The 27,377-nt window shown below is 34.9% G+C and overlaps 3 protein-coding genes across 6 annotated transcripts; 2 read left to right on the plus strand and 1 right to left on the minus strand.

The window, feature by feature from the left end:
• The first annotated feature begins 8,528 nt into the window (after positions 1–8,528).
• LOC109091161 (cytochrome c1, heme protein, mitochondrial-like) lies at positions 8,529–14,216 on the plus strand. Its single transcript, XM_042758892.1, has 7 exons — positions 8,529–8,690; positions 9,806–9,996; positions 11,498–11,624; positions 12,385–12,542; positions 12,767–12,927; positions 13,425–13,525; positions 13,726–14,216. The coding sequence occupies exons 1-7, from the start codon at positions 8,610–8,612 to the stop codon at positions 13,828–13,830; spliced, it is 924 nt and encodes a 307-aa protein (XP_042614826.1). The 5' UTR covers positions 8,529–8,609; the 3' UTR covers positions 13,831–14,216.
• A 1,069-nt stretch (positions 14,217–15,285) lies between these two features.
• Positions 15,286–24,232, plus strand: LOC109091656 (endoplasmic reticulum-Golgi intermediate compartment protein 3). 4 transcript variants are annotated; one of them, XM_042758893.1, is made up of 14 exons: positions 15,286–15,499; positions 15,798–15,868; positions 16,059–16,146; positions 16,515–16,649; positions 17,041–17,134; positions 17,758–17,923; positions 18,038–18,095; positions 19,089–19,103; positions 19,448–19,479; positions 19,568–19,664; positions 21,268–21,332; positions 21,609–21,745; positions 21,892–21,947; positions 23,111–24,232. In XM_042758893.1, exons 1-14 carry the CDS (start codon positions 15,412–15,414, stop codon positions 23,188–23,190), a joined length of 1,182 nt encoding a protein of 393 aa, XP_042614827.1. In that variant the 5' UTR covers positions 15,286–15,411; the 3' UTR covers positions 23,191–24,232. The 4 variants fall into 4 exon arrangements, with proteins under 4 accessions (XP_042614827.1, XP_042614828.1, XP_042614829.1 ...); XM_042758894.1 differs by having other exon boundaries at positions 16,515–16,634; XM_042758895.1 differs by lacking the exon at positions 19,089–19,103.
• On the minus strand, positions 19,873–20,970 carry LOC109091658 (reactive oxygen species modulator 1). Its single transcript, XM_019105440.2, has 3 exons — positions 20,811–20,970; positions 20,194–20,324; positions 19,873–20,103 (listed from the first exon to the last, which is right to left on the minus strand). The coding sequence occupies exons 2-3, from the start codon at positions 20,322–20,324 to the stop codon at positions 19,995–19,997; spliced, it is 240 nt and encodes a 79-aa protein (XP_018960985.1). The 5' UTR covers positions 20,811–20,970; the 3' UTR covers positions 19,873–19,994.
• Positions 24,233–27,377: the final 3,145 nt, after the last annotated feature.

A 27,377-nucleotide genomic window follows, 5' to 3' on the forward strand; every position in this document is an offset into this window, starting at 1 on the left:
TTGTAGTTTTGCCTGTTTATGCTGCTGTCCTAATTAATGATGGCTAGTTGGAGATTGGCAATTTATTTTATGCACTGGACATTGATTTTCCCCTGCTTTCTGCGCGCCTATAAAAGCAGATCTGTGACATGCTTTTGGGACACGACTGTAATAGAACACAACTTTATAGTTCTAGTATATGAATGTATATCTGTTTGGGGTACACAAATAAAATGGGAGTGTGACAGTGTACTAATAAAAACACCTGCATACATAACCTCACATTTACCCCACCTAACATAGCCTTGACATACTATGAAAAGCCACAGAATCATTTTGCTGGCAGAAAGTGACTTGAAGGAATAAGCAATGGCCTTTCCCAGTTCTGCTGGGACAACAAGTGAATGTAAAAATACATCTTTATTCTTATCCATTCAGCCTTTTGCAACCGGCCATGAACCGCCAGAGCAACGTTAAAACACTTTGAATGAGATGTGCTTGGAATAGAATTCACGTTCGCCGGTTTCTCTTTTCAGATGTTTTCAAAAAAGAGAGACTTTTCTCTTGCAGCGAACAAGAAGCTCTGTTCTGTCTCTTCTTCATAAATAATTAACACGCAAGTGTTTAATGCCTCAAGCAGAAAGAAATCAATGTGACATTAGTCCTTTTAATCTTTAAGTGAAATGTGTTACATCTTAAACTTAAGAGGATAATTATCAGAGAAGCTGATGGGTGAATACATACCTTTTTGTTGAGTGATGTGAATAAATTTTTCATGCTTGTCATACTCATACCATCACCTTAAGCCTGTATTAGTCTATACATGTAATGATTCATAACATTCAGATCTAAGTTGTTGTTTTTTATCCCAATCCACTAGAGTCAGCTAAAACGTAATTATTTTAATATAACTGAAGTAATTATTAATTCACTGTATGAATATAATATATACTTCTATAATAATGAAATACTACAAACATTTCTGTAGGCAAAAAACTGCAAAAACGTACCAAACCAATATTTTAAGAGCTTACCAGAGCATATTTTTGAAAGCCATTTATAGAAATACTTCCCTCAGTTACAACAGATGCATAAAGATGATACATAGATCACTTATCATCTAAAGGAATCTAGAGAAAATATCATCTTGTACAGATCCAATAATCTTCATGTCCTTTAAAGCCCCAACAGACATTGGCTACATTGGAACTTTTACCCTGATTATTGTGTGTATTATTTTCTATACTGATGGACATTTGATATGCAGCTAGTAGCAGATCTGGCTCAACCATATCAAAATTCCTGGCACTGATCTGGGTGTCAGTTGTGACTGAGGTCGAGATGAATTACGGTGGCGATGTGCTGGCCCTGGTCTGGGCACCTGAAATTAAATCAAACTGATGGTGCTAAGACACAGCTACATCTCCCTAGATACAACAGGACCGCATCTGAACCACTGTCACATGTCACAGCAGTTTTATAGCTGGACAGAGTCTACACAGAATGCACACAATATCAGCCACTTGTTACAAGGCCAGATGCCATATTAAACATCAAATATATCCAGCACAATCACAAACATATACTCCATCAAAAACTACAACTGAATAAATCAAATAAAAACCAAACTTCTATTTTAATATGTTTTTGTGACTGCCTTTTGAATGATCTGAGCTGTGCCATATATATTACATTTATAGCTCAATGTTTACTGTATGCCAAAGATTTCTCATTTGTTTCTGTTTTAATTTCTCCAAATGATTTTATAAAGTAGATGCTTAAATGAATATGTGAGAACCCTGAGTCTCCTGAGCTGTGAAAGAACAAGCTCTGAACAAGAAAACCATCCTCAGGGTTTCTATGAACCTAAAAAGTGCACTTGTGTAACAAAAATGTTGCATAAACAGACATCGCCAATCCTTGATGCTGATTGGTCAATATAGCATTTCAACCATTCTACACACTTATATAATCACAGCATATCAGTGCAGCAATTGTGACAAAATATAAAAAAAAAATATGACATCTCGTTGTTTTAAGAAAAGCTCAAATCAGGGTTACAGTAGGGCTCTTACAATGAAATTAAATGGGGCCGATTTGCGGGGAATTTTAAAGCATTTATATTGATTCTTCTGTTAAACTTTGTTCATTACTTGCTGCTTAAAATCATTTTTTGTGGTCATTCTAATGTTTATGCTGTTGCATTGTCATGGCGACAAAGTTGTAATATTGGATATAACATTATAAAGAAACGGTTAGCAAACTGTTTTCACATTACAATCGTGTTAGCATGCATATTGTTTATGTCCTCTGGCTATATTGAAACTGTGAGTGTTTTAAAGTCATGAATTGAAAATTCACCCAATTTATTTCCTAAATTCATGGTACTGATCTTATAGTGAACGATTTCACTATATAGTGTTTCATTTTGTTTAATTTTTTTGACCCTATCATTTTTAATCGAAATGTCATAATTGGATTTTCTGGTGAAAATATCAAAAACTGTTTGTAGCCTTAATTGTGTATAATTTAAAAGTACTAAAAAAGTATAAAATAAATGGAGTGGAAATATATATATATATATATATATATATATATATATATATATATATATATATATATATATATATATATATATATATATATATAATTTTTTTTTTTTTTTTTTTTTTTTTTTTTTTTTGCTGTAATTATGTCATGCTGTTGATTGAGCTTAACTTGTACTGAACCTTGAATGTTTTAGTGCCTCGACACACATTTCTGCATGTTAATATATTATCATGCGTGCCATTCATCGTCCAGGCTGCACTCTGGAGTACTTGTGCCATTTCGAGACATGCGTCTGCTCTCTCTTCTCGCAGCTTATTTGAAAAATAAGCACAAAAAAAAAAACATTTGCCTGTGGTTATTTAGAATACGTGTAGCTCCGCCATGCAACATTGTGGCAGCCTTCGTTCAAGCTCAATTTAGCCGCCTAAGGTGTTGATAACCTCAGAAACTCGCTGCCTACTCTGCCCGGATCCCAGCCAGGAGGGGACGGGCATCACTGAAGCGATTGTTGTTAATCATTGTTGACATCAGCGGGTGTGGCTTCCTGCTGTCTGCACGGAGGACGGCGAGACAGTGGAGCACCGGCTGACACTAGGAGACAGGTGCACCGATGAGGCAGAGAGTCATCACGGCAGACAGCGACAGGAGACCGCTTAATGGAAGAGAGCGTTCATGCAACACTTCACTTCCTCCACCACAATAATCAGATGGAACGAGAGGGAGAAAATAAGAATGTGTTTGAGAACTCTCATGGATTACTTGCCAACGTTTGTTACGACAAGCCGGAAGCCTCCCTCGGTGTACGCACCAGGGCCACTTCATCACATGCTGCCAACAGCTCTTACTCACACCAATAATAAGCTTTCATATTGGTATACCAATGCCACTGCAGGCCATTACCATGGATGCATAAACATTCCCACCACGCTGAAAAAACTCGCCTGTCATTGTAGACGTACCTTTGGTGAAACTACTGATTGATTCTGGAGTGGCCTATCCAGTTGGGGCATTAGCATGAGGTCCACGTTAAATGACATGCATTTCAGTAAAAAAGGAAATGCTTCATGCATTCATTAGTTTGCCTGACACCTTCAGTATATCTTCATTGTCGTAAAACTGATCTGTATGCTTATGGCAGGGGATTTTTTTTAAATATTAAACTTTGATATTAATGACCAGCGGTCTCTTCCACAATGCATATTGAGAAGCATTATAAATGGATCCCCATGTTTTTTTTTTCTTCTCAAAATTAAAGATTGATTTAAAGTTTAAAAATTAAGAAATAAAGACAGCCATAAATATTAGTATTGTAATTTTACAGTCATTACAGTTATTATGTATTATTATATGTATATTATTATTGTTATTATTATTTATTATATAGTGACATTTTTCATCAGTAATATTTATTGTTTTAGTTTTATTTAGCAATAATAACAATCATAAGAAAGAATAATAATAATGATAATTATAATTAGTCATATTGATCTATTATTTTGGCCAAATTGTGCAGCTCTACAAACAAGCACAACAAGCTTTCAAAAATGGTCTACTACATGTGACAAATAACAAATAGTGTGTGATTCTTAGCTATATTTTTATTTATTTACATTCATTAGGCCTACTCCTTTTATGCATTGTTATTTATTGTAAATTATGCAAAATTACAGCATTTAAATGGTAGAGTCCTCCTTGTTTTGTCATATAGTGCCGCTCTCAGTGAATATGGGACACAGATTTTACTGATAGTAGTAAAATCTGTATATTGAACTTATCTCTACATCTCCAAGGTGGAAAGAAAGTGTTTAAGTACATATAAAATAAGTGAAACCTGTCTGTCTGACCACCTCAATCTGTCATCAGTTCTGCCCCCAAGATGGGAGGTTACTATAGCAACTGCCAGGGTTAATAACCCATCCGCAACAGTGTGTCCCGACATTTAAACACACAATCTATATCATTTCTATCCAAGAAAAATCAGTAGTATCTCCAATGGGAATGGTGTGTCATAATGGCATGACAAATACAGGCTCTTGTGAACTGCAATGGCTGATATCAAAGTAACTGCTGTCAAATCTTACAAATATTCATACTTGCATCAGTTGTGTGAATATATTAAGTGAGGAAGAAAAAAATAAACAAAGCAAAAAAATATATGTATCTCCAATATAGCCAACACTTTGGTATCCCATTAATTTTTAAATACACTATTCTCATGTTTTGTTTTGTTTATATATATATATATATATATATTTAAGATATCTGAATCATTTTACAATTAAATTACATTAAGTGATTGTTTAATAATTTTTGCACAAAAAAAAAATAATAATAATAAATCAAGATTTTAACCTGTACTTAAATTTTGGCAAATCCAATATAAAATGAATAGAAAAAAGCCCAGCTCAAATCTAATTATTTTGACCTTCTGAGGTTGGTACTCAACATTTTCTAAAAGTCTAGCACCATCATTCCAAATCATTTGTTAAAAAAATGACAAACATTACTTCAACATTAATTTTCAGGTGTTTTGTGTCCTATTTTGTACCATGTTTGTGGAAAGTGCCAACAAGTCTCCTGAGTTTTGAAAGAATAACCTCTGAGCAATAAAATCTTCCTGTGGGAAAGATTTATCTGGAGCAAGCCAAAAAAAGGAAGATGTTTAACTTTATTTATTATTGAAGGGGAATTAATATCACACCATCTCAGAGAAACATGGCCTTTCTTTCAGATGTCCCTTAACTAACTCCCCCAGGGAGCGGATGGGGACGGGTTTTATCATTTACTATGACTGCAGGCAGCATTTTAACCCAGTGTTTGAGAGCAAGCAAAGCTGAAGTCTGGCCTTGGGAGATTTCAAGGGTAAAGCATCTGTTTAGACTTACCCCAGAGGATCGTGGGTCAGACACAGGTACATAGTGTATTCTACTTTTTAACGGAGGCATAAATAACTAAAGAGCTTTATTGCAATGCAAACTATAATTAAAACTCTCTAACAGAGGTTTAGGATGACACTTTCATCATCAGCCACACAGAGCTCACTCAAAGTGAAGCTGTGTTTTCTGAGATTTAATCAAAACTTTTCATCTTATCTAGCTGCTGAATATTCTGCCTTTTCATTTTTAAATTAGATTGTAGCCAGTGACAAAAAGAGGAATGAGAAAAGGAACATGTCAGTTAAGCTAAATCTCTTTAAAGCGCTTTTAAAGAATCCAGATATTGCATACCATTCCTGCTGGTGCTGAAATACATGTTTTATGATGTTTAATCTGAGGTATACTTTCTTTCTACCACCACAGTAACAAGGCTGTATCAACTGAAATCGATTGTGATATCAGGGCTTACAGCCTTGGCTAAATTGTAAGTGTCAGTAGGAATCAAAATTCGATTATTTTCCAAACAATCAGATAAAGCTGTATAAAAATTCCAATGCCTGGCCTCTGAAAGCACTTGTTTGCTGTACCTGATTGAACCCGCTCTCTGCAGCCTCGTTCCCGTCCTGTGGGACACGCTCAATTTTCCACAGGCTTATCTTGCCAATTTAGGGCCCTTTTCCTGGCTTTTTGAGATATGGTCCCATATTACAAAGGCAGGTAAGGACAGTTGCATTTGTTGGGACCATTTTAAGGGGAGGGGATACAGTCAAGGGCCTAAATTATAAATTAAAGGTTGTTTAATTTAATTTTTGTCATCGTTTACTCACCCTCATGTTGTGTGAACACAAAATGAACAATGACTCTTTTCCTCACTGGAAAAAAAAATAGAATAGAAACCATTTGCAGTCAGAAATTTCTATTAAATTTCACAATTAATTACAAAGAAACGGCATGCAACACGTTGAGTTAAACGAGATTTTGAAGTTGAAAAACTAAAATAGTATTTTATTGTAAAACATACTGCAATAATAATTATTTTATTTACAACTTTTGTCTGTCTTTTTAGTGTTCCTCTTGGTTAATCTAGCTAACTAATGAAAAATAAACAAGTGCTTCATAGCTTCTTTGGTCAGAAATGACTGAAGATTGCAGTTGGCATATCTTTCGCACATTTGGTATCTTTTCTTATGCATTAAAAAACAAGAGCTATGAGACGGGTGATACTCCTGAGTCCTGAAGCTGCACATGGTTTGAATAAATCTCAGTTTTGTACTGCTGCATTAATAAACATGATCCACAAAATCCCCACTTAATTTATCCTTAGAAATTACTTCATTAAAAGGAGCATAACAAATGCTTATTCTGCATAATAACACTTATTAGTATGGTATGAACACAGTAAGAGGCTAAAGCTGATGTATAATACACATCACTCAAGAGTGTTGTATTGAGTGTACGTTTTGGCTGTTTAGGCTGGAGCTGGACACTTGTGGAACACTGCCATCTACAGGAATTTACGCGCAATCGCATGGGTTTAAAAACTTTTTCCAAGCCAAAGCACACAATTTTATTTTAGCAGCCTACCAATGACTGTTATAAGTACACAAACAAAGGTAACAAAACACTTAAAACAAATAAAAATACATTTAAAATTAACAAATAACTACGTTGGTAATACTTTTTGCATAATATTATGATATATATGAGTACCTTGGAGACCTAAACCTAAATGATTTTAAAAGTTTAAAATTAAGTAAACTTTAAAATCAGGGTTTTAAACTGTACTTTGACAAACTTCGGTAACAGGGCTTCAAAAAATACTTTGGTAACAAGACTTAATTTTTAATTATAAAAAACCTCCTGCATTGGCGAACAACCTTAAATTGTAGTACTGTAATATTATTAAAATCATGCAATGCAATGTAAATAATACTATAGTAGATGAATTCCATAACACATATCAAAACACCATTATCATCTGACAGCATCAATTTACCATGGTGAAATGTACAACTCGCTAGCAAATATATTAATATATATATATATCTGTATTGTAACTGCTTCCTTATTTGTTGACATAATGTTCTCATTAAAAAAAAAAAAAAAATCTTTAAAAAAATCTGATTTATTAATCAGTGCTGGAAACTGTCGTGCTGTTTAATTTTTTTTGGAACCTGTGATACTTTTTTTCAGGATTCTTTGATAAATAAAAAGTTAAAAAGAAAAACATTTATTTAATATAGAAATCTTTTATAACAATATACACAGTTCAAAAGTTTTGGGTCAATACATTTTTATTCTTTCTTTTTTCGAAAGAAATTAAAACTTTTATTCAGCAAGGATGTGTTAAATTGTTAAGAAGTGATAGCACAGATTTATATTGTTAGAAAAGATTTATATTTTGAATAAATGCTATTCTTTTTAAACTTTTTATTCATCAAAGAATCCTGAAAAAAATATTGTAGTTTCCAAAAAAAAAAAAATGTTTGGCATCACAACTGTTGCCAACATTGATAATTCTAATAATAAATCAGCATATTAGAATGATTTTTAAGGATCATGTGACACTTTATACTAGAGTAATGGTTGATGGAAATTCAGCTTTGCATCACAGAAATAAATTATATTTTAAAGGATATTAAAATAGAAACCATTATTTTATATTGTAATAACATTTTGCAAGATTCAAAAAAAAAAAAAATCTGTATTTTTTGATCAAATAAATGCAGAACATAACAGATTTCTTAAAAAAAAAAAAAAAAAAAAGTCTTACTGATCCCAAACTTTTGAACGGCAGTGTATATATTTATATATCTTATATTTCCTTTCATCTATTCTGAATCAGCCAAACTTTTCTCCATGCAATATCAGAAACAATGCATTCCAACAAACTGTAACATTTGGAACGTGACACAAATTCATGGCGTAGGCTGTTAAATACTCCTCCAGCCTCAGGTGGGCGCTATATAAAAACACACTCTCGCTTCAATCTAAATATAAAATAAAACACCTCTTCACTTGAACACAATAAAAACACTTTTCTCTAATTAAATTACATATATTCTATGTAATCATAACATAGGATGTTTAATAGCATAATGTGTACGTTTTATAAGACCTTGTGTAATTTTCAGTGAAGGGAGGGGCGGAATCGCTCTCATCCGGTGGAAGCGTCTTGGTCTTTCTCCCCGCAGAGTCAAGAACATGGCGGCGCTCCGTGTGGCCGTGTTCTCCGGCACCGGGAGAACCCTCCTCAACACGTCCAAATCCATTCATTCTCCACGGGTAGGGACACATACTGTATATTCTTTCTTATTAGCTTTAGTTTCACATTCTGGAGTCTGGAGGATGCAAATAAACGCCTTTTATTCATTGGCACAACCCGGCGTCTCTTACAGTGTATTAGCTTCAGCAAGGTCACAGCAGCTGTGGCTCTCATTACATTCGCATCTTGATATGTGGGCTTTTATATTAGTGTCATAAGACAATAGCTGTCTAATAAATTGCATTTTTTTGTGATTCAAATTTATATTTGGGTTGAAAAGCACTTTGAAGTCTAATAACTGGTGCGAGCTGTCCTGGGAGACATCATTAGTCTTTGACATCCAAGGCTTTTTATAATACATTATAAATCCTCGTAGTTTTGACAGAGTGTGTCAGCTATTTCTGTTTGTTTGGCATATGATGCTTTTTCATTATTCTTTAAATTGTTGAATTGAAAAGTGAATAATGTCATAATGTCTTAGTACTTGTTTTGATGACAGCAACATTTGAGCTGGCATAAACTTCAAGTTTGTGTAAAACCTGACGATCCATGGCATCTAGCATGATTTTAGAAAGTTACTGATGTTATTTTTTAATTTGTGTGTATTTTGCACAAAGGATTTAACTTGGTAGAAGTCACAAATGTGTTCGCTGTGATTAGTGACCCAGACATCATACATATTTCTCAATCATGACGGTTCTGGTGTTAAACTGTTTAGAATCCTTAAACTTCAATTACAGGTTTAAATTTAGATTTTTAATGTGGTTCCAAACCTTTGGACTCCACAGTATTTGTAATTTTAAGTTAATAGAGATTAATGTATTTGTTAAGTCTTTTAATGGGCATTTAAGGTCAGACTGTTCTTCATTGGTGCTAATCTCTTTCATTATTTGAGGATTGTATTTTTTTGTTTGTTTTTTTACTGCTTTTATCTTGGAGTGCCATAACTTGGTATATGATTATGGATATAGTTCAGTTGCTCATCGTATTGCAATATAATAATTTGTCCCTTCCTGTGCATGTTAAGATGATGTTAATCATGTTTGTGCAATAATCAGATGCATTTATTATTAGTTATCCATCAATTAACTAACCAAAAACAACCTTTTTGTTGTTGTTTTGTTGTGTTTTGTAGGCCAACATGTCATTCGCTAGCCTCCCGAAGAAGAAGAAGATAGCCCTGACCACGATTGGAGTGCTGACGACAGGAGGAGCAGGTCTGGCTCTGATGCTGCAGCAGTCAGTCAAGGCCTCTGATTTGGAGCTGCACCCACCGTCATACCCCTGGAGCCACAACGGCTTGCTGTCCTCCCTCGACCATGCCAGGTACCACAGCCCACATCAGAGTACCGTCTTTAGGGAGTACAAGATGGTCAAAGTGTCTGGTAATGTTGTAGAAACAATACATTGAAGGTCATGTGTGCCTTTTCTGCATGACAACTTGTGGCACCAATTGCAAAATATTTGACTTTTTTAAAAAGGTTTTCAGATCAGTTTCCACGTCTACAGTTTTACAGCCAAACATGGAGTCTCACCTCAGACTGGAACTGAAGTTGTGTTTAATGAGACGGCAAAATTTAAACTCAGTATATTTCTAATAAAGCATTTTTTCCAGAAGTTTTATTTCTATGGCCTTAAAGGATAGCAGACTTAACCCTTTACAACCTGCTGTATCATATTTAATATGCAAATTTCTAAGGCCTCTAAATTAATATAATCACAAAAACGTATTGTACACAATCTACTACATGCCTTCTGTTGATCTGATTGATAGTTCATACTTTTTTAGCAAGTAAAAGTTCTGTTAGTATGATTGTAAAGATGTCCAACTTCAGGTCGTGTTAAATGTGGATTCTTTATTGATTGTTATGAAGTAAATGTAATAGTAACTTTTATATTGTTAGTAATATTTTTAAAAGAACATTTAGTGGACTGAAGTAACTTAAGCGTACTTGTTTATTCACATATGTGACCCTGGAGCTGAAAAGCATTCTTAAGTCGCTGGGGTATATTTGTAGCAATAGCAAAAAATACATTGTATGGGTCAAAATTATTGATTTTTCTTTTACGTCAAAAATCATTATGATATTAAGAAAAGATCATGTTCCATGAAGATATTTTGTAAATTTCCTTCTGTAAATATATCAAAACTTCATTTTTAATTAGTAATGTGAATTGTTAAGGACTTTATTTGGATAACTTTAAAGGCAATTTTCTCAATATTTAGATTTTTTTTTTTTGCACCCTCAGATTCCAGATTTTCAAATAGTTGTATCTCGGCCAAATAGCTTATTTATTATGTATTCATTATAAATTTTGTAAAATTAACCCTTATCGATGGTTTTGTGGACCAGGGTCACATATCATTTCTAGACAAATCATGGTAAAATGACCAATATTGAATATAATACATGAAGCTTTTTGATTTGCATCTCTCATTTTTCCTTGTATTAAATTATATGTTTTGTCATCTACAATAAAAAATACAGATCTTTAAACATTTAACTAAACATTTGAATACCAACTTACTAAGACATCACTGAGAGCTATTGAGTGACAACTGATATTTATATGCATGTGTTTTATGAATGTAGTCTGCCATGATGTTATAAAAATAATTTTGCATAGTTTGGGCCTCTGAATAAAATTTAGATAAAAAGGTGTTTTTTCATCCTCAAGTCTGAGCTCTATATTCTCGATATAATATATTATGAGCCATAAAAGCCTGATGTATCAAATGTAATACATGTTGATTTTGTCTAAAGTTTCAATAAACTGCTTCATTTAAAATAAAACAACACATTTTTACAATGGTTTTGTTTTTCAGTATTCGTCGTGGGTATCAGGTGTATAAGCAGGTGTGCTCGGCCTGTCACAGTATGGAGTATTTGGCCTTCCGTAACTTGGTGGGAGTGTCACACACAGAGGCAGAAGTCAAGACTCTGGCTGAAGAGGTCAGATTTCTTATGATGTTAACCCAAACACAACTCAATTTAAATGTCTAATTGCACCAGTGTGTTTAATTAGATAGTGTAGTGCTTGTTAGGGCAAAGCAATACGATAAAAACCACCAACTTAACAACACCCTGGCAATTGTGATGGCAGATTTTACACAGACAAGTAAACACTAACATTTATAAACAGTGTAGGGTCAGAGTGTCTTGTTAATGCGAAGGTCAATTTAAAGCGGTCCTATAATGCTTTTTCACTTTTTCAACTTTAGTTAGTCTGTGATGTTGCTGTTTGAGCATAAAAAAGATCTGCAAAGTTACAAATCTCAAAGTCCAATTCAAAAGGAGATATTTTATTTAACAGAAGTCACTTTTCAAAAACTACAACGAACGTCTCTAGGCAGACAAACTTAGAGTGGTTGCAATCATATGGGTTTAAATCACGCTCAAATTGATTTGATTTTGATGTAATATTTACACTGTAGTCCCCAGGCGGCTATGGTAAGGGACATGACATTTGATACAGGAACTATTCGAGCCATTTATGCCAGACTGGAGAGAGAGGTGTTGTAATAATGTAAAATATGTGAAAAATAATGTTTTTCGAATAACCTAGTATGAGAGCCTGTTCTAGTACACCCCCAAAACAAAATCAAGACTTTGTTAAAGAGCATAATAGGACCCCTTTAATATCTTTGACACATCTATAAGGATCCATAAGGACTGTGTGCTTTGTCTGTAATGTTAATGTTCTGGTATGCAGATTGAAGTTGTGGATGGTCCTGATGACACTGGAGAGATGTTCACCCGTCCTGGAAAACTCTCAGATTACTTCCCCAAACCCTATGCAAACCCTGAGGCCGCCCGTGCTGCTAACAACGGTGCTCTGCCCCCTGACCTCAGCTATATTATCAGTGCCAGGTAATTAATTAATTTTGATCAGGTGCTAAAGTCATTATTTTGCCCTAAAAAAATGGTCACAAAAGCATCACTAAAGCCTCTTTTGTGGTTTTATTACAAGCAATTTATAAGCAAAAAATGTGTATGATTAGGATAGATTAATCTCAGTATTATCATTATCACACTTTTGTTTTTCGTCAGACATGATCTTATAGTTATAAACTCTCTTTGTCTCTCTCGCTCAGGCATGGAGGGGAAGATTACGTGTTCTCTCTCCTGACGGGTTACTGTGATCCTCCAGCTGGTGTGTCTTTGAGGGAGGGCCTGTATTACAACCCTTATTTCCCTGGCCAGGCCATTGGTATGGCACCTCCCATCTACAATGAGGTGCTCGAGTATGATGATGGTGAGTTTTAAAGTTTCCTGTTATCATTAACCTTTTCTGACACACATTTGTATTTCTACTAGGACTCTCAAAAGATCAATCTCATTTTGTTTGCGATTAAACCCATTTCAATTTATTTCTGTCTTTTTTTTCTAAATATTGTGGATTCATTTTGAATGTCTAGTTCATTTTGGTGGAAAAAAAGGAATATAATAATAAGATTTGTCAGCCCAACGGTGGCATTCTCATTACTGGAGTATTTTACTCATGGGTTATATTTCATACTTTCTGAGCTTTGATTATAATTAAATTCTGCCGTATAAAGACTGTAAATCATCCCACCTGATTTGAGTTGCATATAAATTAGCCATTTAGAAAGTTAAGTGGCTGAATATAAATGAGAGCGTCTACTGGATTAAATGCATTTATAAGGTATTACAATTAATGGACACGGAATAACATATTAAGTACTATATGTGTAGGTCAGAGTTTATTAATAACTCGCTTCTCCTGCATAGGAACCCCTGCCACCATGAGCCAGGTTGCTAAAGATGTCTGTACTTTCCTGAGGTGGGCAGCGGAGCCTGAACATGACCAACGTAAACGTATGGGACTGAAGGTTTGTATTTTCCTTTGTCCATCCCTACTACTTAATTTTTTTTTATGTTGGTGGAAAATTAGATTTATGTAGTGCCCTTTAGGGAAGTACAATACTAAATAACCACAACAGAAGAGCAAAACATGCATGAAGAGATGTTGCATCTCTACGTTTGTCGCTAAACAAATAGTGCTTATTGTTTTTCTCTATTCTCTCTGCAGATTTTGATGGGCGCCTCCATACTTGTTCCCCTGGTCTACTACCTTAAGAGGCACAGGTGGTCTGTGTTGAAGAGCAGAAAGATCGCCTACAGGCCTCCCAAATAAAGCCAAACTGCTGCCTTCACCAGGCCTTGACACAAAGTGAAAACTTGATTCACGATTGTACGATCTTTTTCAGAGTGCACAATGCTTCAAGATAAGGTTGCTATCATCAATAACCGCTGGACATTGTATCAGATAGGTGTCCTTGCTCCTGAATGACTTGGGGAGTGGAACCTGAGACAACCTTTGTGATGTTTTACTGTAAAATAAATATTATGTCAATGAATTATTTGTGGTTGTTTGTAAGGTGTGTGCTCAGGGGCAAAAATCAAAAATACATTTGCAACCTTCTTGTGCTTTGTGAGATCTGTCCTTGCAGTAGGCTCTTTACACTTCGTTGTGTAAATATTTAATAAAAGTGGTATATCCTAATGACCTCTTATAACAAATTTGGCAGTTTGTGATCTGATTCTTTCAGTTTGATCATTGAGATTGATTTGTTTAGTTGTGTTTTTATATTAAGGCCAATCATCAAAAATGACAGTTTTATCAATGTACTACAATATTGAACATCTCAGCTTTGGACCTTTTTATGTAGTACAGATGCAGGTAGTTTAGATGCCGTTTTTAGATGCCTGTCAAAAAGCCGTTTTCTGGGATTTCCTGAAGGTTTTGTTGCATCATAGGCCAGAATGCTAATCTTTCCTTGCCTTTACTTAGATTTTTAGATAAACATGCACAGGCATCAACTTGATCTTCATGACTGCAGGGCGAATCAGCTGTTTTAGACTTCAAGGCAGCTCTAATATTTATCCAGAGAGCACCAGGTAAATGTTTAGTCAGACCTCTCAAGATGATTGTAAATACCTGAACCGTTAAAACAACATGAGTGTGAAAAAGATATGCTTGAATTTGACGAAGTGGGATGGCAGTAACTGAAAGAATGAAGGAGGTCCAAAACATTAAAGAAAAATGACAGATTATTAAAGTATATCCAAATAGTTTTACTTTAAAGATTGAACAAAGAACAAATATAGCTTACCATGTAGAAAATAAAAGTTCCAAATAAATCCTAATTAAGTTTTTTTTTTTTATCATTAGTATATATGCTATATAATAGCTTTAAGGGTCAGTCAATAAGTAACTTTGGGCAAATTAATAACATTACAACAAAATTTTAAAAATCTGATTACACTTAAAAAAAATAAACGAATTAAACACCATAAAATGTGTAAATACATAGATATTGATCTCAATATCTATGTATTTAATTAAAGCCGTGTTGCATGGTTATATTTCGTGCTGATTTTACTACAAATTTTGAGCATTTTTTTTTTATCTGTGGTTAACTTACATGGGTGTGTAAAAGTTGAGTGACTAATATAACAATAGTATGTTAAAGAGGTCCTAAAATCCACGTGCAGGTATAATACATTTGATAAAAGTAATATTTTTATAATGATAAGGAATTATAAAATAAAATAGAAAATCCCTCTAGAAGTCTACCGCTAGAGGGTCAGGGACTCGCCAGCTACGCGGTGGAATCTGATTGGCTGAGAGGATTCCATCACTTCCTCGGTGTACCGGAAATGGGTCACTGGAAGTCGAAGTGACGGCTAGCTTTACCGCCGCACGAGAGGGAGAATGGATGCGTTAAATAAACTTAAACAATTTGACGCTTACCCGAAAACTCTAGAGGACTTTAGGATCAAAACATGTGGAGGAGCCACGGGTGAGTGATACATATCCACCGAGAGCTGCGAGGTGCTGAGCGCCATTCAAACACGGGCTCGTGGGGAGAAACAGTGCTGAACAGGCTAATTAACATAAAGTCTTAAAATATGCACATACAATTACATATTGAAATGACACAAAAATGAACATAGTGTGAATGGAAATTGTCACTGGGACGCATAAATCCAAACCTGTATAAGATAAGAGTCATGTTTAATGAGACTGTGATTTAATGACATGTAGCTCAGTCTTTAAGAACTTGTTTCTAATTCACATGTCCTTCGTTCACTTTGTAGTGACCACCATCAGTGGACTTATTATGCTGATTCTATTCTTCTCTGAGCTGCAGTATTATCTAACTAAAGAGGTGGGTGAAGGACTTAATATTACCTTGTTGTGCATAATATTTATATGTAACTCAATCTCATGACATCTGTGAGGCTGTAGTGACTGTATGTAGATTTGATTTTCTTAATAGTACTATAATGCGTTTTTAGAGCTGTTCATAAAAGTTTGATGGAATATGTTTGAGTTCTGGCTTTGATGTCATCTCTTAGGTCCATCCTGAACTATTTGTAGACACTTCCAGAGGAGATAAACTAAGAATCAACATTGATGTTATATTTCCACATATGCCTTGTGCCTGTAAGTAAACATGTTGTTCCGATTTATGTTTTGCATAATTCGTAGATGAAACTTACTGTCATGTTGTTCATAATACACTGTAAAACCATATAAGCAAATCAAAGAAAGTAGAAAATGATGCTTTGAACTGGGCTTGATTGAGAAGTTGTAAAATGAAAGAAGGCGTTATACTGTGAAATGTTTGATTCCGAAGGACCTGAAAGTATCCGGAAATAGCATATGTTGATCAAGCACATGTCCATGTCATAAATCTGACACTTTATGACCTAATTGAAAATGGTAGTACCATGATATTTACTCCAGCTGTTATTTTCTCTAGCCGCGCGGGTTGTTGAGTTGTTTAAACTTTTATGATTTTGTTTTCTTAGATCTGAGCATTGATGCCATGGATGTAGCAGGGGAACAGCAGCTAGACGTGGAGCATAACCTGTTTAAACAGAGGCTCGACAAAGATGGCCAGCCAGTCACAGCAGAGGCCGAAAAACACGGTCAGTATCGTCATAGTAAGTGATGTTCTTGTTTCCTGATAAACTGAAAGATGCCGATTAAGTGATTTCACATGAAACTTTAAATGTATTAATGTAATTTTCAAGCTATATTTAACTCTTTTTACACTTACTTAAAATACATAATTAAAGTAATAGTTCATGCATAAATTAAAGTAAAAAAAATTATACTTTTATGGTGCTTGGATTCCGCCCTTTGTGAATTTTGTAAAGAAAAGAAATAATTAAATTCTAAAATTAAATCCAGTATCTAAATAATGACAACTGTAAACAAAAGTGAGATGTCCAATTACAAACAAAATGTTAATCTAACAATCTCTACAGATCACAGATTTGATTTTTTGAATATATGCCTTGATTTGACTTGTCCTTTCTGTTTTCTGTGCAGATTTGGGGAAGGAGGAGGAAGGGGTGTTTGACGCCAGTAAGCTGGATCCTGACCGCTGCGAGAGCTGTTATGGAGCTGAGACAGATGATTTAAAGTGAGTTTCCTTTTTCTGATCATGCACCACCACCACAAACAGAGCAGCAGAGGTTTTCTGATGGGAAAGTGCTGGTAGAACCGGTCTGTCTGCTGGCATGAAACCAGTTCTGAAAGCTATAGTTACAATCCGGTAAATCGACAGATGCTTACATAGTCAAAATTTCTCGAATTCATAACCACCTGGCTGAATTAAAGTGGATGAAATTAATTAGAAATTTACAAGTCCTCCAGGGCCTCTGGATTTACACTTACTTTGTTGAATTGTCAGTCAACCAATAAAATGTACATTCACATTTGTATTGTAAACCCTAATGTTTCCTGTAAAGAAGGAATGTGTTGTGTACATACAATCAGTATTTATTAACAAGTTTTTAATTTGAATTATAGTTTAATAATTGTATTTCTGTTTAGCTTTATTTCATTTAGTCACCAAGGCAACATTTCTAAGTTTTTGATTTATATTTCATATTATTTCAGCTTTATTTGAAGTAACAAAAATTATTTTTAATAGATTTAGGTTACAGTAACCACACTGCTTTTGATCAGTGCCTGATGTTAATAGCAGGTGTATATAGGGCCAATTTAAGACATGATTTAATACACTTACTGGTTGTTCTGCAGGTGTTGCAATACCTGTGATGATGTGCGGGAGGCGTATCGGCGGCGTGGCTGGGCGTTTAAGACCCCTGACACCATTGAGCAGTGTAAGAGAGAGGGCTTCAGCCAGAAGATGCAGGAACAGAAGAATGAAGGATGTCAAGTCTATGGCTTTCTGGAGGTCAATAAGGTAACAAGCAGCCCCGTGATCTGATTTCTGAATCAGTGTATTTATTAAATTCAAGTACATTCTATAGTTTAAAAAAAAAAAAAAAATCACAACATTTCCTGTATCTTTCTCCAGGTGGCAGGAAATTTCCATTTTGCTCCTGGAAAGAGCTTCCAGCAGTCTCATGTACATGGTAAAGACTTTAGTTGTTAAGTATGAATCTAACACAAGTCAAAGCTCTTCGGTCTGATGCAGAGGCATGTTTATTAGTTTAAGCCCATTTACTTATCAAGAACTTGATCTTTTGTGTTCTGTTACAAATTTGGATTATTATTAACTTAATTATCAAATTGAAACAGCTTTAACTTCAAGCCTATGTGCCAGTATGTGTCAGACCTGAAAGTTTGATTTGTCTGCATGTAGCCTCTCATTTCTTAGTATGAAAAGAAGTGCATAGTGAGCCATTCAGTGCTGTACAAATGTCTTGAGATCTGCATTTGTATTTACGTAGAGAAATACAATATAATGTATGTCTTGCATATTTGCTTTTTTCTGCCTGCTTTCTCAAAACTGTTCATCAGTCCGTGCACCTGAGAATCTGTAGTTTAAATCAGCTCAAAGTCAGTTTTTATATTGACTAGTTGCTTTGTTTCTGGGCTGATGAACTGTTTTTTCTTTTTATCCTGTTGTCGTCGTCGTTGTGCATGCAAGTGTGCCTTTAAAATCTTATGAATTCTTCTACACACTCATTGCCTTGTGTTGACCATTGATGCTGTAAATCAAATCTTTGAATGATTGAAATGATTTTTGGGAAGTCTGGGTTTTTAACTTTGGGACAATAAGGTTTCTACGCTTTTCCACCAAAGCTCACAATCTTTCTAAGTAACAAGGTACAGAACTAACACCAGTTATGCTCGGTCGTGCATAGGCTATTTTTCCAGTGGCTGAAGTGCATATACAGTACTCATTAGTACACTTTTACAGACCTTGGATTCAAGTGCCAATCTATATTTTAATAGCCCTTCTTCAGGAAAAAACAAAAAAGAGATGATAATTTGGCAATTATAGTTTTGCTCTAGCACTGGAATGAGCTTAAAGGGCCAGTGGTTGTCACAAATTCCTCTTTTGAAAACATGGTTTCCAAAAACAAAACCCATTTAGTGACTATCTTCTCTTCTTTCTGCAGTGCATGCTGTGGAAAGTAAGTTGATCTTTTATATTTTAATAAATCTTTATTGCAAGACAAGTTAGAATTTACCTTGTTACTACATCAGTAATTCTGCTTTTCTCTGCACATAATTTGAGATTTAGACTTTAACAAATAGTCAGTTTGTGATTTGACACTGCAGTGGCTTTAAAGCAGTTAATTTGTGATTCTCATCAGCAAGTGCATCTGTGACCACTTAACATACTACGCTTTGCCTTTGTTTAAAAGATATGTTCAAATTTATAGGCTAATTAAATTAATTTAACTAAGATGCATTTACAAATTGTGCGTCTTTAAAAACATTCATTAATTTTGTTCATTGATTCCTTTATTTTCAGTTCATGATCTGCAGAGCTTTGGACTAGACAATGTGAGTTGCTTCTCTTCTTTTCAATAAGATTGATTGCCATTGCCCACAGATATAAGGCCTAACAGAATTTGTTTGGTATGAACCGTAGATCAACATGACGCATTTCATCAAACATCTTTCATTCGGCAAAGACTACCCTGGAATTATCAATCCTTTAGATGGTGCTAATGTAGCAGCACCTCAAGGTAAGTGTATGACATTTCTTTAAAGCAAAAATCAGCATGAATGCCTGAGAACATGATTTCCAGAATTTAAAGAGCCCTCTGTGGACACTTCATTGTCAGCCCTCCACAGAAAGCAGAAAGGTCACTGCTAAAGGTCAATCCCACAGCTGTCCTCAAAGTGTCATAATCTAGCAACCATCAACAATGAGATCTTAGACTGAGCCCAAGATTTGATTCTTTTTAATCAGTCTTTATTGACACCTGTGTCCTTGAATGTGGGTATGATAACAAATGGATGAATCTAGAAATGCTTCAAAGTTCTATGATTTTAGAAGCTGCATTAGTGTGATCTCAGCAGCGGATACCCATCCCAATGGACATGAAGGTTCCAAACGTGCCACCGCTTTGCATCATCATCTTCCCAACTCCGCCCATCAACTCTCGACCCCTCATGCCGATCCTGGATAAAACATAACTGTCTCGATTAAAAAAAAGTAACACTAAATATATAATTATGAATAATCCTAAAAATGACAGCTGTTTTTCATACCGGAGACAGGAGAACGTTCCGAACATGGCACCTGCAGCCATGCCCACAGCAAAACCCATCATGAAGCCCATCTTGACTCTGTCAAAGCAGCTGGGCTGCGTCTGTCCATACGGTCCTACTGTCACCGGCATCTGGAAAGAGGACAATACTCTGTCTTAGCTTGTCTTTAGTTATTTTAGTAGCATTGCAAATGTAAATACTTAACATTATATATGTATATACATATATGTCTTTAATTAAAAGCTTACAATTTTTGGTCAACATAGGCGCCTGTTGAAACATAATGACCTCAATAAAGTCTAAAAAGGTTGCTTGTAACAATGCTGTCTACGTAGGTGGCTCACTAGGTTTTTACTGATAAACCACATACCTGCGTGTTATATAAGGTAATATATTTATATAAGCAACTGAACTAAAATTGGCTTATTTACGAGGTTTAGATAAATAAATATTGCTGTTAAAGTTAAACTAAAATATATAGGAATAAATGTATTGCACGTGAGTCGTAATTTCGTTAAATGTCACCAAGGTCTTTGGCCTCGAATAAACTCTGCGGAGCACTGTAATGTTCGCAACGATAAATTATCAAAAAACATATATGAAGAAAGTACGCTTACCTTGTTCAAATCGCAATATGAGTGCTTCTGTTAGTTGGTTTTCTGAGAAAACTGTCCAATGTTTGCTATAGGACTGCTTCACACGGACGCCATTACTTGAGAGGAAGTGGTTGGTGTTAAAAATACAAGCGCAGATTATAAGGTTCTGACGCGCTGCAGCGTCATCTAGCGGTAGAGCCAATCACGTGTTTAGACCGGATGAAACTGTACTTTAATCTCTCACACAAAAAGCAATTTTTGGATCTATTCCCTATTATAATATAAAGATAAGAACAAACATATAAACACATGGCATTGATGTGTTTAAAAAAAAAAATGTTATACCAGCTTACTGTTTTTTTTTTTGTTAGTGCACCAGGACTTTAAGGGAATTTTTTAGAAATAAAAGTTCAGCTGCCACAAAACATTGAGATCCTGTATGTTAGATTGACTTCTGCACTCTTTTTGCTCTTTACAGCATCAATGATGTACCAGTACTTTGTGAAAATTGTGCCAACGATATACGTTAAAGGAGATGGAGAGGTAAGAGAGCAGGGCTATGAGGAAATAAAGGGGTTAAAAACAGAACACACATTTTGGTATATCAATGTTAAAAGACTAGCTATGACTATATATATAAATAAATAAATAAGGTTTTACAGCACTGAAAATAACTGAGGTAGTAACAGCTGTATAGCTGCAAATTATGGTTGTCTTGGTAATCTTTTAACTCTTTATGATGCTTCAATTATTTTCTTTGATTTGTTTAGACATGCTGATAAAGCGAGGGATAATAGAAACCATGCTTTTGTCCTTTAGGTTGTTAAAACAAACCAGTTTTCAGTAACGAGACATGAGAAAGTAGCGAACGGGCTGATTGGAGATCAGGGTTTACCTGGTGTGTTTGTGCTTTATGAACTATCTCCCATGATGGTCAAATTCACAGAGAAGCAAAGGTATGTCTCAGGATATGATGTTTTTGTTATTCACTACTCATTTAATTACATAACATACATTTAGTTCACTTTGATTGAAAGAAACAGATTAACATCATGTGAGTTGAATGATTTAGATCTATTTTTTCATGTGTTTTCGTCTGCAGGTCTTTCACCCATTTCCTAACAGGAGTCTGTGCTATTATAGGAGGTGTTTTTACAGGTGAGATTCCACTTGGTGTTTTGTACTTGAGCAGTTTTCACTGGAATGTAGACTGTAAACCACCTTTTACTGCTTGTTTTTACTGTGGCTGTAGCATTTTGAATATTTCTTTGCTCAGAACTGTCCTTCTGCACATCATGTACATGAGAAGTGTGTAAAATCCAGCCGAACTGTTTCCAGTTCAGCAGCAAAGAGCAGCTGTAACATTCAGAAAGGCCCAGTCACAAGTTTCCACATGCTTCACTCAATTCGTTTCTCATGATCTTAAAAACCTTTTGATCTACAGACTTAAGTTTAAATGCTAAAGATTAGTCTTTTAGTCCCAAAGCATGAAGGAAACCAGTCAGCAAGTGTCCAGCATGCATGTGAACACCTTTAATTCTTTTTAAAAACATCGTGAAGTTATTTGAGAGAAGCATAGAGTGTGTGTCGACTTCACAAAAAGTGAAAATAGGGCTGCATAAGTTGAGGGAAAAAATCTAATTGTGATTTTTCTGATAAAGCCAATTTTGCTTTTATTTTCTATATTTATTATTATTATTGAATTTGATTTGACATTTTTTTTTAAAAGATTCCGGTTTGCTGTGCTTGTTTGTAGGGCTGCACATTTTGGTCAAACATTTTATGATTGTATTAATATGACTATAATAATAATAATAATAATATTTCTAATTGTTTTGTTTAATTATTTTGTTTAATAATAATTATCATTATTACTAAATAGAAATATTAAACATTAAGAGATTTCTTTTATATATATATCAATGTAAAATGAAAAAAATTCAAGTTCTTAAAAATACGAACATTTTATTTTACAGTACAACTGTAAAATGACAATACTAGTATTTGCCAATGCTATGATATAATTTTGTATTTATGTCACTAATTATGTCTCATATATATTTATTTAATTAAATTCAGCAATTTGACGGTCGCTCTATAGTCATATCGTGATTTAGGTTTTATTTTGATTATTGTGAAATCCTAAGCAATAGTACAATTTATTAGTATTTATATCACTTAATAATCCTCATCTTTTCATTGTTTTGATGGCTTTACTGTGTACAGAATGTGCAACATGCGAACCGCAGTCTTACCACTCCAGATGTACCTGTAGATGCACTCAGTGTCTCACCTAGTCCTTTTCTCTCCTGTTTCTGCAGTTGCTGGACTCATCGATTCTTTGATATACCACTCAGCAAGAGCCATACAGAAGAAGATCGAGCTGGGTAAAGCATCCTAGCACCACAGGGACGCTCGGTGCATGACTGTGTCTGGAAACTTCTGTGTTTTAAAGGGAAGATGCCACAATGAAAGCCCCCGGACTGTTTCCTGTTGCGGCCACAGAGCAGTATCCGTTGACACGGGCCCCTCGCAAGCACAGGAACCACACAAAGACCTGTGACTAAGACGCTGGCCGACTGTATTTTGGAGGATCATATGAACGTTTGCATTAGCGGTACGCCGATGCAACACTTGTTCACCTCTGCAAAACAAAAGTTCCTTTATTTGTTATTTGTTATTTGTTCCTTTATTTGTTCTTCATGAATGGTTTATTTGAAAATTGTAGTCTTACCTGATCACAAAACCAGTGTTTTCCTGCCTGTCAAACACTGTCAGAGTTTGGCAGACTAAACCAGCAGTCTTAACAGTCGTCCGAACGAGTTTGGGTCCCTACAGAAGAATCCGAAGCAGCAGCCTTTGTCAAACTGGAAAAGACACAAGCGATCTCAACAGGAATCCTGTTCTGTCGTCAAGCACACAAACTACATACAGAAACACAGAGAGAGCACTCTGTACAGAAATTTATTATTTTTTTTTTTTTGGTAATTGCACCTTTAACTCTAAATTCAGGGGCTGGGGTGTGTGTTTTGCAAGTGTGTGTGTGTGTTTGCAGATGAGTGTTTTGTATGAAAGAGTTTTCATCGTGTGTTGTTGCCGGTTTGTTTTGTGTGTGGGAAAAATTTATTTATATTTTGATTGTTCAAATCAGTTTTTAAAATGAGAAATAAATGTAACACTGAACTCTAGTGAGTGTTTTCTTGCACTCTTGAATTGGATCCTAATTTGGATCTCGAAAACCGAGGTAATGCACACCAGCAATGCTTTTAGTCACGATCATGAGAATTCTTGCTTGATTTTATAAATTTGATCTTAAGTGCTTAGTTTTTATTGAAAAATGTAAAATAATGCTCTTTATTTCCGAGATTATCATTTTGTAAGTGTATGCTTAATTATAGTGTATTAAATCACCAAAATGTGCAGTACTGTACTGTATCCCACGATGCAATGCTCTGAGCTTGATTTCTAATGAACTGACTCAATATGAACCACGATTTTGATAATCTCTTTTGCTCATTCTGAATTGCCAAAACATTGTGATAAAGTTGGACTTAAATGCAAAATAACTTTTTTTTTTTTTTTTTTTTTTTTTTTTTTTTTTTTTTATGATTCATTATTAAATTACACAAGCAACATAACTGGGTCATGTGACAAAAAGTACCATACCACTGTTTGAATTTTTCTGTTGCGTAATGTGTTTTAAACAAAGTGTGCATTATGTAGTGTGTTCAGCACATTATTAGTTAGTAATGCACTAATATGATTGAGAACACAGTCAGAGTCTTGCCATTTCCTGAGGATGAACTTGTTTTGAATTAAAGGTCATTCTCTGCAAGCAGGCAGTCTTTTGCTGTGTATTAATTATTTAATGTGACTGATCCACTGACAATTTTTCCTAAATATTCTCCTCAGAACAAAGACCTGACTGTGAAGGAAAACCTTTTCCGGCATCTGAGAGCAGGTCATTTTGGCCACCAGGTGGAGCTCCTGTATTCTTATAAATTCTTTACAAAAAAAAAAAAAAAAAAGTAAGATAAAATGGGGAACACGTTTATAGTGAGCTGAACACACTGCCATGAGTAATTTCCGGGAAGTGTGTCATAACCGCTTTTGTGCTGAAATATAACTAGTCAAGAAACCTATTTTAGCTCGTTTAATTGGAGAAGCGGTGTTATGCGAAGTCCAGACTAAATCCTTGGAGACTTTTCTCTAATTCATTCCATGTGGAAATGTTTCCTGACTCAGTGGCTGAATTTGAGTCATACTAGTCTGCTGACTGCTTAACACTTTAGTAAGACTGTGTGAAACAGTATGCATTATGTGAATGACTTTCTAACAGTCAAATGCTATATTGTCACGTGACCAAATGAGTTCGCATGCTTAATTTAGCAAGTGGCATCAAGTTGTCTATAAAAATAACTAGAGAAAGATGTTTCGCCTTTCTTATTGAATCAAGATGTTGAAAATCACATCTGATATATGCCTCCCAGCTCATTTGTCATGCAGTAAATTGAAAATCAATTTAAGGGCATTGCATTGTGGGATACAGTACACAGTGCAGTATTAGTGTGCTGATTTTAGCATCTCTTTCTAAAATGATTATTTAATAGGACAGCAAAGAGGGTTGTATAGTGATACATTTTTAACCTAGATTCTAATTTTCAGTGAATTATATCCAGTGCAACCAGAGCATGTTGTGTATACTCGACTCTGTTCCATGCATACAGAAAGCTATGAAAATTTTACATGGGCCTACTATAAATTGCAGAAATATTAAGAGTAGTATGTTAGCATGCAACAGTTAGTTCCGTTGCACAAATTTGATTGTTCAGAATAACAGAACTCTTGCTAATGTGTGATATTGCTTAGCTTCATTTGATGCCAGACTATCTGTGGGAGCGTTTTTCTGCATATTAAGAAATAGGGAAGATCTGAAAATTTTGTGCAATATGGGAAAGGCTTGACAGTTTGCAAACTCTGCAAAATCGAGCCGAACTCTAATATTAGATGTTCTGTGCAACACTATGATTCACTGTCTGATGAGTCTGATATTGGAGGTCTGGACCGTTGTGAAACATGGAGGGCAGGAAGGAAAGAAAGGAAAAAGAGGAACAGATGATAGAAAGAACAAAAGGAACCTGTTGAGGATTTGGATTTCGGAGGATTAGGGTTTCAAATGTCTATTGTTATTAAAATGATTCGACCCTTTTATTCAGAAGAAGAAGATGTGGTATTGATTTCTAATATACTCGTTTTTACACAACAGACTTGGACTCTTAATAGTACGTTTAGAAATAAACCTTTAAGGTTTTTAAAGAACATTCCCTGGTTTTATTTTACATCAAATATATTATGTTTTTATTTTTAATTATTATTTATACTTTGTTTTTAGAAAAAAAAATCTGCATTTTTATTTCATTTTATTTATGCTTTGTGGAAATCACAAGGTTTCCATCATGGCTATATTAAGAATATTAAGCTTTTTTTATTATTGTATTATTATTTATTTATATTTCTTTTTATTTATTTTTGCATTGTGAAATGCACATGGTTTCCTACATAGTTGTTTTAAATATATATATATATATATATATATATATATATATATATATATATATATATGCTCATTACCATTTGCTTTGAAAAATTTATGTGCATGTTGAGCAAAAGCATTTGGAAAAGCTACATGGGTCCTAATCCCTATGAATAATGAATTAATCAGGCAGATAGAGATAGCGTTAACTGCTGAGTGTGCACTAAACACTGGCCACATGTCAATCCATGAAACAACCTCAGCATAACATCACCATCAATGATGATGGAGCAGAAGGAAAAATCAAACTGCATTTAGAGCGTTGCATGACTTCTCGCCTCGCTGTATTCTGCATCTAATCTCTCCCATATTATTCAACCAAGCTTTGACATGTAGATCATTAGAGACTGAGACAAAGAGAAAAACTTCGCAGCTTATGCAGCCATGGCTTATGCTAATGCCCAATGCTCAATGCGTATCTTATTGATTGCTCATGTAGCCTACCTCCCGGGGTGTTGAGGAGACATCTAGTCTTTACATAGAGGACTAGAAGAGACAACAGGCCAGTGATTAGTTATGCGCATAGGACAGAAGTCACTGAGCAGTTACTCCTGTCGAGTCTTAGCATGCCTCGGCTGCTGGGACATCTGTTACTACAGCTCCATCATTCACTGTCAAACACACTCCCCGCATTTGTTTCAAATGACCATCCATCTTTTTTGAGCAATGTTGATTTCAACCCAATTGACTGTTGAGTTGATGGGGGGATCATGAAACCTACGTTATGAAATGACAAACAAATAAGAACAGAAAAGTCTTTATGATCCCCCATGCAGCTGTAAGGTCTAAAAGTTATGATGAGGATGCATCTGTTGTATACAGAAGCCTGTTTCCGACATAGAATAAAAACATAAAAAAGGTAATTGTGACTTTTTTTATTCAGACTTTTATTTTGAGGATTTTGTGCAATTCTCAGAAAAAGAAGTCAGAATTGCAAGAAAAGAAAAAGAATTGTGAGATATAAAGTCACAATACCTTTCATTTTTATTCTGTGG

Source organism: Cyprinus carpio, chromosome A6, assembly GCF_018340385.1.
Source record: "Cyprinus carpio isolate SPL01 chromosome A6, ASM1834038v1, whole genome shotgun sequence".
Classification (NCBI taxonomy): Eukaryota; Metazoa; Chordata; class Actinopteri; order Cypriniformes; family Cyprinidae; genus Cyprinus; species Cyprinus carpio.

Coding starts and splice junctions, on each gene's coding strand:
- LOC109091656 (XM_042758893.1), top strand. CDS start 15,412: ATGGATGCGTTAAATAAACTTAAACAATTTGACGCTTACCCGAAAACT. Junction 16,147..16,514: donor TCCACATATGCCTTGTGCCT/GTAAGTAAACAT, acceptor TTGTTTTCTTAG/ATCTGAGCATTGATGCCATG. Junction 21,746..21,891: donor AAATTCACAGAGAAGCAAAG/GTATGTCTCAGG, acceptor TTTCGTCTGCAG/GTCTTTCACCCATTTCCTAA.
- LOC109091658 (XM_019105440.2), bottom strand. CDS start 20,324: ATGCCGGTGACAGTAGGACCGTATGGACAGACGCAGCCCAGCTGCTTT. Junction 20,104..20,193: donor GGAACGTTCTCCTGTCTCCG/GTATGAAAAACA, acceptor TGTTTTATCCAG/GATCGGCATGAGGGGTCGAG.
- LOC109091161 (XM_042758892.1), top strand. CDS start 8,610: ATGGCGGCGCTCCGTGTGGCCGTGTTCTCCGGCACCGGGAGAACCCTC. Junction 8,691..9,805: donor AATCCATTCATTCTCCACGG/GTAGGGACACAT, acceptor TGTGTTTTGTAG/GCCAACATGTCATTCGCTAG. Junction 11,625..12,384: donor TCAAGACTCTGGCTGAAGAG/GTCAGATTTCTT, acceptor TCTGGTATGCAG/ATTGAAGTTGTGGATGGTCC.